Consider the following 14,605-nt stretch of genomic DNA (forward strand, 5'->3'; position numbering starts at 1 on the left):
GACGTGCGGACGAGCGGGCGGAGGCGCGGGGCGGGGAGTGTGGGTGGCCCAGAAAGCCCCCCTCCCAGGGTCCCTAGGCTGCTTTCCCCGGCCGCAGAGGGCTTAGACTTGAGGCCGACCAGGCCCTGCGCTCCAGGCCGGGCAGGAAATGTGTTGAAGGCAGGCTCCGCTTCCTGCTGGAGACCCCGGGGGGCGGCCGTTCCCGTGGGGGGGGGGGGCAGAGCCCTTTAAAAGGGGAAGGCGGCCGGGGAGGCGCGCAGCCCTAACATCCCCAGCAACCAACATCCCGCACTTCCAATCCCTCTCCCACCCCCGGCCCTGCGGATGTGGGCAGATCCCGCCCGCCCAGGCCCCGGAGAGCTGGGATTTGCATGGGGGTAGGGGTCTCTCCCTACCTCCCTCTGTCCTCCCCTCCACCTCCAGGCCGATCTGAAAACAAGACACCACCATCCTCTATAATCGGCTTTTTATTAAGATTATAAATTTAAACAAATCATCTGAACAGTTTTACCCGGTGATATACAATTCAGTATGCACAAAAATACAGAAGAATGAGGGAGAAGGGCCAAGAAAGGAAGGGTTGGCAACTTGTTTTGGGGTCCACATGGAGCTGATGGCAGAGAACCAGAGGGGCTGCAGATGAACCCCACCTTTTTACAACAAAAGGCTTTAAATTAAACAAAATCTATCGAGCTGAAGACACAGGACAGGGTTCTCACAGCCTCGAACAATGCTGGTTTCATGAAATGCAACCGAAGCCTGAACTAGGACAGTGCAACTTAGAAGCACACACACAAACACCACATCTGACCGGGAACTTAGTGAAAAGTCTCCAACGCAGTCGGCGGTCCCGGCCCCTCCCTCCCTCCCTCGGGGCCGCCGGGGATCCAGGTGAAGGAATCGACTTCCTTTTTTGTTTAGTGAGGACCGCAGTGCTGGGCATGATGGGAAATGTAGTCCGCCGTGCCCGCCCCCCACCCCTTCCCCAAACGGTGTCCGGGAGTGTCGGGGTGCCGGGCGCCACCCCCCGAGTCCGGGAGACGGGTGGAGGAGGGGAAGAGAGCGGAGCCAGAGGGGCGGGGAGAGGAGGGGTTCAAGACACCCGCCCCGGGAAAGAAAAAAAAAAAAAAAGTTGAAGTGTTTTCATTTCTGCCTTCTCATTTTGAGAACTTTGGAGGCCGCCCCCGGAGAGGAAATGTGACCCAAACGTCCCTTTCGGAGATAGAGAGTTTGCCTTTGTTTTTGCTCAGGATTTCACAAGACCCATTCCTCACCCCATGGAGGGACTCGGGAGAACCGAGCGCCGGGCTTCCCGGGTCTGACAACTGATTGGAATCGGCGTCCCGGGCCCCGCGCCCTCCTGCGCTGCGCCCCCGGCGCGCCCTGGCGGCCCGGGCGCCCTGCCTCGCCCCCGGCTGCCCGGCACCTCCTCCGGGCAGCAGCCCTCCCTCACGTGGCTGGCTCCTCGCTAAACACCACTGCAATCACTACAATAAAAAGAAAAAAAAAAAAAGAGTAGGAGAAACACAAAGCATACTTAAATAGGCGCTTTTTCTCTCTGCAAAAATAAAGTCCAAGATCATAGATTTCTTTTCTTTCTTTTTTTTTTTTTTTTTTTTTTATTTTACAATTTATAAAACATCAGCCGCCTCCCCCTGCTCGCCCTCAGCTCAGCCCCGGGTGGCCAGGCGCCCGTTCGCTCCCTCCTCTCGCCCCTTGGCCGAGTCTTTGTCTGGCCCCAGCCCCGCGGGGCCCCGGGTCCCCGTGCCCTCGGGGGTCCCTAGAAGGCGACAATGGCTCGAGTCCAGGCGCCGAGGCTGGCGAGCGCCTGCTTGGCGCACAGCTGCCCGTTGAGCGGCGGCGGCTGCTCCGAGGAGTCCGGCTGTCGGCTCACCAGCCCCGAGAAGCCCGAGCCAAAGATGGAGATCAAGTTTGAGATGTTGGACGCGTCCGGGGACGAGTCCGGGCAGAAGTCCTCGAAGCGGGCGCGCTTGCAGGGGGCGAACGGGGCGACCCCGGGGGGCTCGGCTCCCAGGTCGCCAGCGTCCTCCTCGTCGTCTTCGTCCTCCTCCTGGCCAGGGTAATACTTGCGCTTGCAGCCGGCGGCGGACGCCAGGCCGGGTCCTGGGGCGCCCTGGCCACAGCAGGGGCAGTGGGCGGAGGCGCAGCAGTCCTGGTGCAAGTAGCCGTTCTCCACCGTGGTCACCACGTGAGTGTCCAGGTCCAGCACGGTGGTCTGGCTGCTGCAGTGCACGCCGAAGTCCGAGGGGGCCGGGTACGCGCCCCGGTAGAAGCCGGGGGAGGAGGCGGGGGCCGGGGAGGCGGGCGGGGAGGCGCCAGCAGCGGCCTGAGGGGCGGCCGCTGGGGGCGCGGAGGGCGCGGAGCAGGCGGCCGAGGCGCGAGGGTCCCGCGGGCAGAGCGCGGCGGGCGCGGGCGGCGGCAGCGGCGCAGGACCCGGCTGCAGCGGCTCCAAGGGCTGCCCGCGGTGGGGCGCGCCGTGCGGCGGCTGGAGCGCGGCGCACCCGGGCAGCTCCGAGAGCGCCCCCGCGCCGCCCGCGGGCGCCCCGGCCGCCGCCGCCGCGCAGCCCCTGGGCGCCGGGTGCTGGTGCTGGTGCAGCTGCTGCTGGAGGTGCAGCTGGTGGAGCTGGTGGAGCTGGTGCAGCTGGTGCCGGGCGGCCGGCTCGCGCGCCTCCGCGTCCCCGCCGCCGCCAAGTTGGAGCGGGCCGAAGTCGGCCGCGCTGGCCGGCATGCCGGGCGCCGCGTACGCGAGGTGCTGGTGCTGGTGGTGGGGCGGCTGCTGCTGTTGCTGCTGCTGTTGCTGCTGCTGCTGCTGGCGCCGGTAGAGCTCGGCGTAGCGCTCGCTCAGGTAGAGCTGGCGCGCGTTGCGGAGCACGTAGGACACCAGGAGGTTCTTGTGCAGCTTGATGCCGCCGCGCTGGGTCCGGGAGCTGTGGATCTTGCGCAGGGAGATGCTGATCAGGCTCTGGGCGTCCAGGGCGCACTCCATGCTCCCGCGGAGACGGTGGCGGCGGAGCAGCCGCGGCCGCTGCTGCTGTTAAGGCTGCTGCTGTCTCGGCCTCCAGCCGGCCGCCGGGGCGCGCCGGGTAGGGGAAACGGAGCCCGGGTCAGCGGGTCGGCTGCGCTCCGAGAGGAGCCGCCACCATGCGCCGCGCGCCACCCGCAGGCTCGTGCTCCCCGCTCGGCGCCAAAGCAATGAGCCTCGGCCGGCCCCGGCCCCAGCTATTTAGCCGGGCGTTAGGGCCCCGCCCCACACCTGAAGAGCCAATAGGAGTAGCCAGAGCCTCCCGAGTGACAGGCGCCGCCCGCCCCGGGGCCACTCGGCTGGCCAATCAGACCAAGGCGGTTCCTTTGTGCTATTCAAATACCGAACGGACCCCGGGCCTCCAACGCCGCCGCTGCCTCGAATGTTCTCCTGGGGCTGCCGAGCCGCGTGGGACTCGGAGCCGCTGGGGCCGCTGTGTACACTATGGGTCGCCTCGTAGCCGCCACGCTGGAGCCCGCGGCCGCCCTCGGCCTAGCTCCTGGGAGCCGGGGGTCGGCTCACCTGAGTGCTGCGACGACGGCTCCTCCCCCTTCCGCATGGCTGGGCCTCACCTGCGGCAGGTGCGCGCAAGTCCCCACTCCCGGCTACGCGGCACCTCCTTTCTCACCTGCCGACCCCGGGTGACCCGCGGGATCCAGGCCTTCGCAGGAGACCAGTGGGGCCGCCGGCCTGACCTTGGGGACCCTCACTGGAGAGAGGTTTGGAGGTGCCTCAACCGCAGAAAATATTGGGCCCGACTCCCTGACTTTTTGGCCCAGGGGTCTCAGGAGACACTCGGGGAAGTGCTGTCTTCCCCATTTGTCTGGTGGGGAAACCCAAGACATGGTGAATCTTGGTCCCAGAGAGCCCATGGCCTAGGAACCAGCTGAGGTTCACGGGGCTTCTGAGCCACTCCTTATCACCGGAGTGTCCTTATCGCGGGTTCTGTAACCTTTCCTTTCCTTCCTAAATAATAATAATGACAATGAGGACCATTATTATGTGCCTAGTGTGGGGCAGCCCCTTGCCAGAAACACCCAGAATCCCTCACTGTGACTGCCAGCAGAGGAGGGACCTGAGTGTAGTCCCATAGCCCCCCAGTGTGCAAAGCTAGGATTTATGCCGGGTCTGTGAGCTCCAGACGGGAGGCAGATACCAAGGGCCCTGGAACTTGCCAACCTAACTTTTCACTGATGTCCTTTCCCCTTTTGCCCTGAACCATCCATGGGCCACCCCCTCCCAGCTGGGGATGGAGACAAACAGAACAGAGGGACAGGATCGCCATCTCTGGGGGCCCTGCATCTGGACTGGTAGGTGTGAAGGGGGCGGTGGCTGCTACTCGAGTTGGTGGTGGGGGGGGGGGCGCGGGTCCAGGAGGTTTGCTTGAGGAGAAGGTCCTTGAGTTGGCCTCCTTCCTCGGGATTTCTTCTGAGTGCCCTCTTTCCTTGGGCCCGTTGTCCTCAGCACCCATTTTGCCCCTTGGTGGGAGTGAAGAGACTCAGCCAGTCCATTCTCGAGTTTCTGGGCCTCCTGTCAGCCTTAAGCATCCTCCAGATTTGTTTCCACAAACACTTTTCAGCATCTACCCAGTGCCAAGCATCAAGGGTGAAAACGGAGTTAAGGAACACTCACTCCATTTTTCAGGGGAAGGACCTTGGCACTGACAGTGGGCGGGACTTGCCCGAGGCCTCAACAGATCCAGCACTCTTGTCCTTTCCGTGCTCAGTCTGGTCCAAGCCCTTCACCCAGTAGCAGCTCTCCCCACCCCCACCCAGAGAAGCCACGACGACATTTTAGGGTGACTGCAGAGAAGCGGCATCTTACTTGCATTCTATGGAAGAGATAGATGGTTTGGCGATAGGGTCACACAGGAGCGGAACTTGTCCATGAGAAGTACCTGTAGGAATAAAAATCCGTTGGCTCTTATTTCCCTAGGGCCCGTTTTAAAGACACACAGAAGCTTCATTTATTTACTTTTCGAGTTCGCCTTTGCGACATCACGAGCATGTGGAGGGAGGCAGGAGGTCCTACCTGAATTTATGGCTGTGAGGCCTCGATGTGCAACAGTCAGGTCTGGAATCCACGGCGTCTGGCCTGTTGCAAGAGTCTAAGAATGGATTTTTAATGCTAATTTCAGGCCTGCCTTCTGTCCTTGCCCGGAATTTATTGGAGGAAACTGAGAGAGTTTAGGTGACTTGCTCAAGGTCACATTGCACGGCCAAGACAGGGTAGAGGCAGGATTTGAACCCAGGTCTGTTTGTAGGACTGGAACTTAACTCCAGGTGCTTCGAAATCAGCTGCTGGCTTCTGCCCTGGGTGGTTCTGAGTCCAGTCCTGAGGCTCGATACCCAGTGAACATGACCTTGATGTGATGGACACCCGCCACTTTCCTGCCAACTGCTCTGAGACCAGTGCCTGCAGGAGTCACAAAGAAGCAAATATCTGTTCCAGCTTCGGCTCATCAGTCACAGCCAGTCTCGGAGCTGGTGGCCCACAACATGCTTCTGGGAGGGTTCTCTAGCCACAGGCTGGGGGCAGGGGCTAGGCCCCTCACCTTGGCCGGTTCCCCTCCTCACTTCCCAGTCCCCCACTTGCCCCTGCCCCAAAGTGAGTTTGAGCTCTGCTAAGGCTCTTGCCCTCCTGGGGGGTCAGCTTCAAGGTGATCAATCCATCCGTGTGACCCCATTCTTTGCGCCCTCTTGTCTGGGGCCCACACTCACTTGGTTTCCTCTCCTCCTCAAGAATCGAGATGGGCTTGTGGGGAGAGCAAAGCAGTTGTCTAAGCTTAATGAAAACCCTTGATCTTTTCGGGGGGGGGTGGCCTGGGAAGCGGGGTGGGGGGTTGCCACAGCTGTTGTAAGGAAAGCGTTGCTGAAGGAGGCAACGGAACAGCTGAGTTCTTTGACGCCCCTGGGAGCGGTGAGGCTTGGGGGGCACACAGTAGGGATTCACAAATGTTTGTAGAATGGATGCCTCGCATGCAAGGCTCCCGTTCGGATGTACGATGGTTCCAAGCAGAGTAGCATAGACCGACCGTTTAGGGCGGGGAGTGTGCACCTGAGTGTATGAGCATGCGCGTGCCCCCGTGTGGGGAGGAGGGGCCCTCAGACCCGCATCCCATGCAGGAGGGCAGATTGGATTGAGACAAGCCTTCTTAGGATGGAGAGCTGGCCTTACTTGTCTGGGCTCCTGAGAAGGGTTGGGGCGCGCACCTTTCCCCCTAGAGGTTGCATCTGGCACTGAGTCACCGCTCCCTGGAGGAAGTTAATTAATGCCTAAATATTTACTGAGTGTCTGTTGGGACAGTGAGGGGCAGGGCACAGAACCCATCGGGACCTGAGCTCCCATCAACCGCCCCTCCCCCGCCAGCGATGTCAGCGCCCCCCCCCCCCCCCACCAGGAGCAGTTAACATCTTGAGAGTACCACATGTGGCTTGTGAGCACCTTCTGGTCACCCAGATCGCAGGAGGGAGACGTGGCTAGGAAGGTTCCCGGTCAGCAGTGGGATTTGTCTGGTGGGTTCCTAGGGATTTGACTTAGGGAAAAGGAATGAAAAGGCAAAAAGCTTAACTGAAGGTGTTGTGTTGGGTGGGGTGGAGATTTAGAATATATGCATTCATTAATTTGTTCATGTGCCCAAGAGTTACTTCCAGAACCGTTCTCTGGAATCCCAGCAAGTGGGCAAGGGGACAAGATGTGATCCTGTCTTCAGGAGGCCACGACTCAGAGGGAAGCACACACGATAAACAGTGTGATAAGTCTGTGATTGGAAGAGGGACAGGGCCTTGGAGGCCAAGGATGGGGAGGGGCCTTCCAGCAGAGAACAGCTCAGATCCTAGCACAGGATGTGGCACACAGTAGGCACTCAATAAATGCTTGTGGACTAAGTCAATCAATGAATGTTAGCATACAGAAGGCACCATTACGGTTGGAAGGGCCCTAGAGGCCAGGCTGCCCTCACTTCTGATTTCCACGTGGGTAAACTGAGGTCCAGAGAGGAGGAGGGATGTGCTGAGGGTGTCAGCCTGGAGTGGAGGTGCGAACCCAGATGCCCCACCTCCTGCTCCGGCTCCTGGCTGCTCCAGCTCACTGTCTCTGAGACTTGGAGTGTGTGTTGCCCCGTGGGGACTGAGACTGGGGACTGCAGGAAGTGGCAGAGAAGGCGGCCGGATGCTGCTGACCGAAGGGGTCACTGGCGAGTCCTCTTGGAGGCCAAGGAGCTAGTGACGCTTGGACGTGGGAGCCCCGTGCTGCATCCCGAGAGGGCCGTTCTGTGGTTGGTGGGTACTGGGGAGCTCGGCTGGGGTCCCGGAACCCAGACAGTCCCCCAACTCCTGCCCCACGGAATCTGCACCCTGCCATCGTCCCCAGTGGATGTTAATGGCCCGCCAACGTCAGCGTTTGCCCAGCACGGTCCTGAGCATCAGGCTCGGTGCCTAGAAAGACATCGTGGCCCTGGCTTCAGGGTCCTTAAGTGTGATGAGGGAGACTGATGGAAGCTTGGTTCTTTGGAGCTCTTGCTTTGTGTCAGACACTGGGCCTGGAGCTTTCCGTGGTGATATCCTTGAGTCCCCACAGCCTTTGAGGCGGGCTTGGTTATAATCCCCATTTTATGGAGGGAGCAACTGAGGCACGGAGAGCTTGGGTGACTTCCCTGGGGTCACACACCAGAAAGAAGAAGTGACTCTAATCCCAGGGCTCTGGGGAAGTGGGAGGCACCACGAGCGGAGCAGCAGGAGAGGAATGGCGACCCTTGCTACCACTTTGGGATTTATTGGCCTTTGGAACAAATTCTGTACTCACTAGTGGAAGGTGCAGAGAGGGTAGATGTGATCTCTTCACCTAGGGTGTCTGCCCAAGCACCTGGCACGGGCTGGATGTTCGTTCATTCGTTCGTTCATTCATTCATTCATTCATTCACTCAGTAAGCACGGACTAAATGCTGGCCAGCGTGCAGGCGCTGTGCTAAGCCCTGGGGAGAACACCGGGCACCTCACGTACAGCCTGGAGCAGAGCTGAGGATGCTCTTAATCTCCCAGGCCAATTCCAATTGATTGGTAGTGTCTGCCTGGAGCTCTGGGTTGGAAGGGATTTGGCATGCGCCCCAATTGATTAGTGATGTCTGCCAAGGGCTCAGCTGGGAGCCTTTATGGCAAACCTGCTGGGATGTGCATGGAGTGTGTGTTCGGCTTTGGACATCTGGGGTGGTCTAGCTGCCAGAGCGGGGCTTGAGGGGTCAGGGGACACGGGTGCTGGCGCCAGACCGGCCTCTTATCCCTAGGTAACGTGCGTCACCTCTCTTGGGGCTCTGTTTCCTCCCTTGCCACCTTCCTCCGGGAGGTACTGTGAGCAGCAAGTGACACCAGCGTGCTTTGAAGACTGGAGGGGACTCGAATTGAAATGGAATGGGAGACGTCCCCCTTCCCCTGTCCTCTCTTCTCAAAATCCTGCCAGAAACTAAGCAAGCTGGGTAGGCCAGAGTTAATCCTGGGCCAGCCCTGGGCGGGTGTGTGTGGGTGGGTGGGTGGGTGGGTGGGGGGCGGCTCAGTGGTTCCTGGCTGGGAGTTGTTTTTATAACTCACTTAGTACAGACCTTTGTCCCCTCACCGGGCTCAGCTGGGAGTTTCTAAGGACTGAGAAACTCGGTGGATCTTAGGAACTGAATCTTCCAATATTATTATTATTATTAATTATTATTATTTGCATTTGAGTGGTGTGGGCTAGGGTATGTAGTGCCTGCCTCCTCCTCCACGTCCCCACTGGGCGAATAAAACTGTGGCTGGTTGTGCCAAACACCGAACTATGTTTAACACGGATGTTGTTTTCATTAAGCCTCTGAACAAGCTAATGAGTGGGTATTCCTATAATCCCCATTGTACAGTTGAGGCAGCTGAGACCCAAAGAAATGACGTTCTGGGGCCACACATTCCCTGGTCCCTGCATGGGTTCCGGCCTCGGCCCGAGCTGGGGAAAGGCTGTACTCATCCATTCATCCACTCATCATTCACCGGCTGCGCCTCGCCCTTGCTGTCTTCTGCGTTCATCCATTTCCTCATTTATTGACTTGCCTTTTTGTTCTTTCCACAAATATTAAGCGCCTACTGTGTGCCAGGCTCTGCCTCAGCTCCTAGAACCACGGCAGTCCCCACACTCATGGACCTCACTTACATTCCAGGCCAGATGGGAAGCCAACACGAAATAAACCAGCAGATAAATAAACAAGGTTGCAATGAGGGTGATAAAGGAAGTAACCGAGGCTTTGTGGCGGGGACTGGAGGGAGGGAAGCGTGAGCAGCCTCACAGGCTCCCTGGGCAGAGGGTCCCCAAGACCCCAGCCCTCTGTCGGGTGGCCTCCCTGCGGGTTGCATCACTGGTTCAAACTCTCCAGCAATCTGTGCCGAGCTCAGGCCGCACTCGGGCCCCTCCTGCTTCCCACAACTGGTGAATTTTTAATGCTGCTTACGCGGAACAAAGCAGAGTTTTTGTTTTTGTTTTGAGAGCATTTCTCAAAAAAAAAAAAAAAAATCATTTCTCAAGCATGTGTGTGTGTTCAGTGAGTGTGTGAGTGTGAAGAGAGTGTGGGAGGGAGAGACACCCAGTGAGTACCGATCATCTGTCCTCAATTCATCTCCCGAGCCCCTTTTTATTTTTTAAGTCTTTAAAACACGGGGCTAAATAGGATTTCAGTTTTGGACCTTGTGCTGGTGAGAAGGCGTCCGGCAGGACCCTCAGCAGCCATGTCGTCGGTGAATTCACCTAGCCGCTTGGGGACCCAGGTGCCAGCATCACCTTTGTCATACAGTTGGGGAAACAGAGGCACGGAGACCAGAAGCTTCTGAGCAGGGTGCTCTCACCAATGAGTGGAGGAGTAGGGGGCAGGATACACACTGGTCCTGTAAAGCCCACTCTTTCCTCTCCTTCACCTGCCTGTCCCCTCCACCTTGGGCGCGCGCGCACGCGCACGCACACACACACACACACACACACACACACACACACACGGGCTAAACGAGCCACCCAGAGTCATACTTCTGGCCTCAGGACCCAACACCCATGGAAGCACCTGGCAGGAGGAAGAGTGTGGCCGCCAGGACTTTGAGAGCTGAGGCTCGTGATCGTCCGTGTGGACGCGTGAACCTTGCATGCTGTTTCGGTTCATGTTTTCAGCTTGATTTCACTGGTTTTCAGTGCTCGGGGTCGGGCTGTGCTCCACTGTAGGAAGAACTCATCCCCGAAATCTTAAGAGGCTTGGCCCAATACGAGTTTCTTTCTCATGTTGCGGCCCGGGGTGGGTCATACGGCTTTCCTCCAGCTCCAGCCTCCTCCCATTGTGTGGTTCCCACCATCCAAGGGTTCTGTTTTGGTTCTTTCCCTAGTTTTTATTTTTGGGCCATCAGCGTTCCCAGACTGAGGTGGTAGGAGCTAGTATGCGTAGGGGGCCGCAGGATGTTTTAGAGCAAAGGCTGAATTGCCATTCCTCCCTTCCATTGGCCAAGATGGGGTCACGTGACACCACCTAGCTGCAAGGGAGGCTGGGAAATGTGGTCCTCCCATGTGCTCGGCAGGAGGGTAGAGAGGTTCAGGGAAGGAACAGCTCTGTCACTTCCTTGACCGAAAGCTAAAGGGGAGCTTTGATCAGTTCGTGGATCACGCATCCCGCAGCTACCAAGAAAATGTTTATTTATTTCCTTAACATGCGTGTCTGTCTCCCGCTCTGGACTGTAAACGGAGGGCAGGGACATAGGTTTCTGTGCTTGGCAGCTTAGTGTCCAAAAGTCATAGATGTCCAATTAGCGTTTGTTCCCTGAACGGCCATTGCCTGTGTGGAAGGATCCTTGTGAACAAGTGTGTTAGCGTCACATGTATCAGATGTGAAGATGTTAGTATTAGTCTAGCAGGGAAGACCCCCTTGAGAAGGAAACAACAGGCAGCACGGACTTTTTTTTTTTTTTTTAATGTTTTATTTATTTTTGAGAGAGACAGCACAAGCAGGGGACGGGCAGAGAGCGAGTGGGGGACAGAGGATCCGAAGCGGGCTCTGTGCTGACAGCCGTGAGCCTGATGTGGGGCTCGAACTCATGAACCGTGAGATCATGACGTGAGCTGGAGTTGGATGCTCAAGCGCCTGAGCCACCCAAACGCCCCCAGTGTGGGCTTTTTAATGTTTATATTTATTTATTTTGAGAGAGAGAGAACAAGTGGGGGAAGGGCAGAGGCGGGGGAGAGAATCCCAAGCAGGTTTCGTGCTAACAGTCTGACGTGGGGCTCGATCTCACCAACCGAGAGATCATGACCTGAGCTGAAATCAAGAGTTAGGGGCTTAACTGACTGAGCCACCCAGGCGCCCCAATAAGCAGCACTGTTGATGCATTCATTGGCTCTTTGATGAACGGACGGATGGATTGATTCACTCTTTCAACAGATATGGGTTGAGTATCTGCTATGCGCTAAACCCTTTACAGAACATGAGAGAAGGAGAAGGGACAGCGTGTTCTCCAATGGTACGCGTATTCTCCGAAGACGAGGCTACCCCAAGGTAACGACATCAGACAACATTTACTGCCGTGAAACCACAAGATGACTTCTCACCTGTAATACCAGACACCGAATGAATCTATTCTATTCCCCACCCCATATCTTATATCTCTGAGATCTGCACGTATGTTAGATTTGACAAAATCTGGGTAATTTTACTCCTTGGACCCGTTACCATTTACAAAGCACCTCATACAATATACTCCATCCTTCCACATTTGGTGACTGGTTCTGTCCCCATGTTGATTAAGGCAGACAATGTGATCTTGTGGGGGCCGTGGAGAGGGGAGTGGGACCGTTCTTTGTCGAGAACTGAGTATGTGTAGGCACCGCCCTTGGTGGTTGACATCATGGGACTTTGCGCACCCCATCAGGCAGCCCCATTTTACAGATGGAAAGACCAAGCCTTTTCTAGAACCCCTCATCAGAAGAACCGCGGTTCCAGCCCCATGCCGCCCCCTTCCAGAACCCGTATTCTGAATCATCTTTCTGCCATTCTGTGCAGACGCCCACAGGATATAGTCATCAGCCTGGCTTTCCAGATGAGGGAGCTGAGGTGCAAAGAGCTTACCTGCTTTGCTTAAATTTAGTCAGAAAATGGCAGAGCAGGGTTTGCGCCCGCGTTTTTTTCTTCCCCGGAATCCAAATATTTTCACGACTCGACTCTCCTGCCTTTGGCTGCCCCGTGATGTTGAAGATGAGGCTGGGCTGCCTGGGGGCTTGTCCTGAGACCAAACGGTGAAGAGACTCTGTAGGAGTCTCTGTAGGAGACTCTCCGTCTCTCCAGGGTTCTGGACGAGGACGCCCACCAGGCCAGCATCAGGCCAGAGGGACTCAGATACCATTGGAGTCGAAAAGGCAGCTGGGAACACGAGTGCCACCAGATTTGTTGACCAGAACACGTGGGGCACTGGTAGGGGGCTTTGTGGTGAACTTCTCTATACAGGTTCCAGCTCTGCTCCATCAAGGAACAGCCCTGTGGTTTGGGTGGCGTCGCCCCGGTCCCAGCTTCAGGACCGGCAGCCCCATCCCCCCACCGGGCAGCAGTGGGACACAACCCAAGTCCAATGCCAACCAGTGCAGGGTTCGGGTGTTAGAACAGAGCTCCGGACTTCTGTCCCTACGAGGTAGGAGTTTTCGTCAACCTCATTTTATAGACAAGGCAACCGAGGCTGGGAAAGTAAGGTAGGTTGAGTCATTGTTCAGCAATTATTCAATCCCCTTCTCCTCGGAGCAGAAGAGATTTCCTTGCTCCACTGACTTTGGCCTTGGCCAGATACCGTGGGGAGCGGAGACTTCATGTTTAAGAGGAGACATCAGGAGATCCGGCTTGTCTTTGCCATACACATCCTGCACCTTTGTGATGTGTTATGACAAAATATATCCCATTTAGTTTCTCGTCCCAAAAGAACGTGGAGACACAGGGAACAGACTTGAACCCAACCCACAGCCTGGGGCCAAGTTCAGCTGACCCACAACCTGAAGCCGAACTACCTGGTAGAGCCCAGACTAGAGCAGTCAAAATTGCGGTTGACCTATAGACCAGTGAGTGTGAGAATAATTGCCTGCATAGGAAGTCTCCGAGAGCTTGTGGCCGTTTGCGTTATGGCATCATTATGGCAAAAGCTGACTACTACCTAAATATTAAGTGACTTGATTAAAGTCACACAGCGGATGAATGGAAACACCAAGGCCGAGAACTTTGGCCTCCTTATGCTCCTTATCCAGTGCGTATCTGGAAACTTTAGGCAAAGGCAGCCACTCATGAGAACAGACTTGGGGGTGAGGGTTTTCCGTAGGCATCACGGACTTGCTCTAGCTTGCTTTCTTTGTCGACTGGAGACAGTGAACCCAGAGCGTACCTACACATCTCTGCTACTCCTGGAAGTTCATCACTCTACTCAAGGCTGGAGATGGAGAGTTTTTGGAGAGAAAAGCGTATATTAGCATACTTTCTGTTTTATGAGCTTTAAGGAAACTTGGCAAGACAACTAGACAGAAGTTTCTCCCTTTACTGAGGCTGCTTGATGAATAAGTCACTTAATCTTTTTATGTATATATATATATTTATATTATTTAATGTATATATATGTGTGTATGTATGTGTGTGTATGTATGTGTGTGTGTGTGTGTGTGTGTATATATATATATATATATATATGTTTATTTGTGAGAGAGAGAGAGAGAGAGAGAGTGTGAGTGGGGAACGGGCAGAGAGAGAGGGACAGAGAGAATCCTAAGCAGGTTCTGCCCTGTGTGCACAGAGCCAGATGTGGGGCTCAAACTCACAAACCACCAAGATCATGACCTGAGCTGAAATCAAGAGTCTGATGCTTAACCGACTGAGCCACCCAGGGGCCCCAATGTTTATATATTTTTGAGAGAGAGAGAGAGGAAGTAGGAGCAGGGGAGGGGCAGAGAGAGGCAGACACAGAATCCGAAGCAGGCTCCAGTCTCTGAGCTGCAGCACAGAGCCTGGCGCAGGGCTCAAACTCATGAACCGTGAGACCATGACCTGAGCTGACGTTGGACACAACCAACTGAGCCACTCAGGTGCCCCAAGTCACTTTTTTTTTTTTTTCAACGTTTATTTATTTTTGGGACAGAGAGAGACAGAGCATGAACGGGGGAGGGGCAGAGAGAGAGGGAGACACAGAATCGGAAACAGGCTCCAGGCTCTGAGCCATCAGCCCAGAGCCCGATGCGGGGCTCGAACTCACGGACCGCGAGATCGTGACCTGGCTGAAGTCGGACGCTTAACCGACTGCGCCACCCAGGCGCCCCTCGCTTTTTTTTTTTTAAAAGGAACCTCTTTCTTAGGAACCTTTTAGGTATATTTATGGATATGAATTTTCCTTTGCGTATTGCTTTGGCTGCACCCTGTTAAGTTTTAGTTTTCAGAGCTCTCATTTTATCTAATGTCCAAAAAGTATGAAAGGTCTAAGTAGTATATAACTTCCTTCTGAATTCCCTCTGTATCTCGAGAGTTTGTTTGGAATAGAGTTTTCAAATTCCCACCAAGTCAGA

At 56.0% G+C, this 14,605-nt stretch overlaps 1 protein-coding gene across 1 annotated transcript; it reads right to left on the bottom strand.

Annotated features, from left to right (window-relative positions):
* Positions 1 to 449: 449 nt before the first annotated feature.
* Positions 450 to 3,204, bottom strand: IER5L (immediate early response 5 like). The gene has a single exon (XM_045468351.1). The coding sequence runs from the start codon at positions 3,005 to 3,007 to the stop codon at positions 1,781 to 1,783; it is 1,227 nt and encodes a 408-aa protein (XP_045324307.1). The 5' UTR covers positions 3,008 to 3,204; the 3' UTR covers positions 450 to 1,780.
* Positions 3,205 to 14,605: the final 11,401 nt, after the last annotated feature.

This window comes from Leopardus geoffroyi, chromosome D4 (genome assembly GCF_018350155.1).
Source record: "Leopardus geoffroyi isolate Oge1 chromosome D4, O.geoffroyi_Oge1_pat1.0, whole genome shotgun sequence".
In the NCBI taxonomy this organism is placed as follows: Eukaryota; Metazoa; Chordata; class Mammalia; order Carnivora; family Felidae; genus Leopardus; species Leopardus geoffroyi.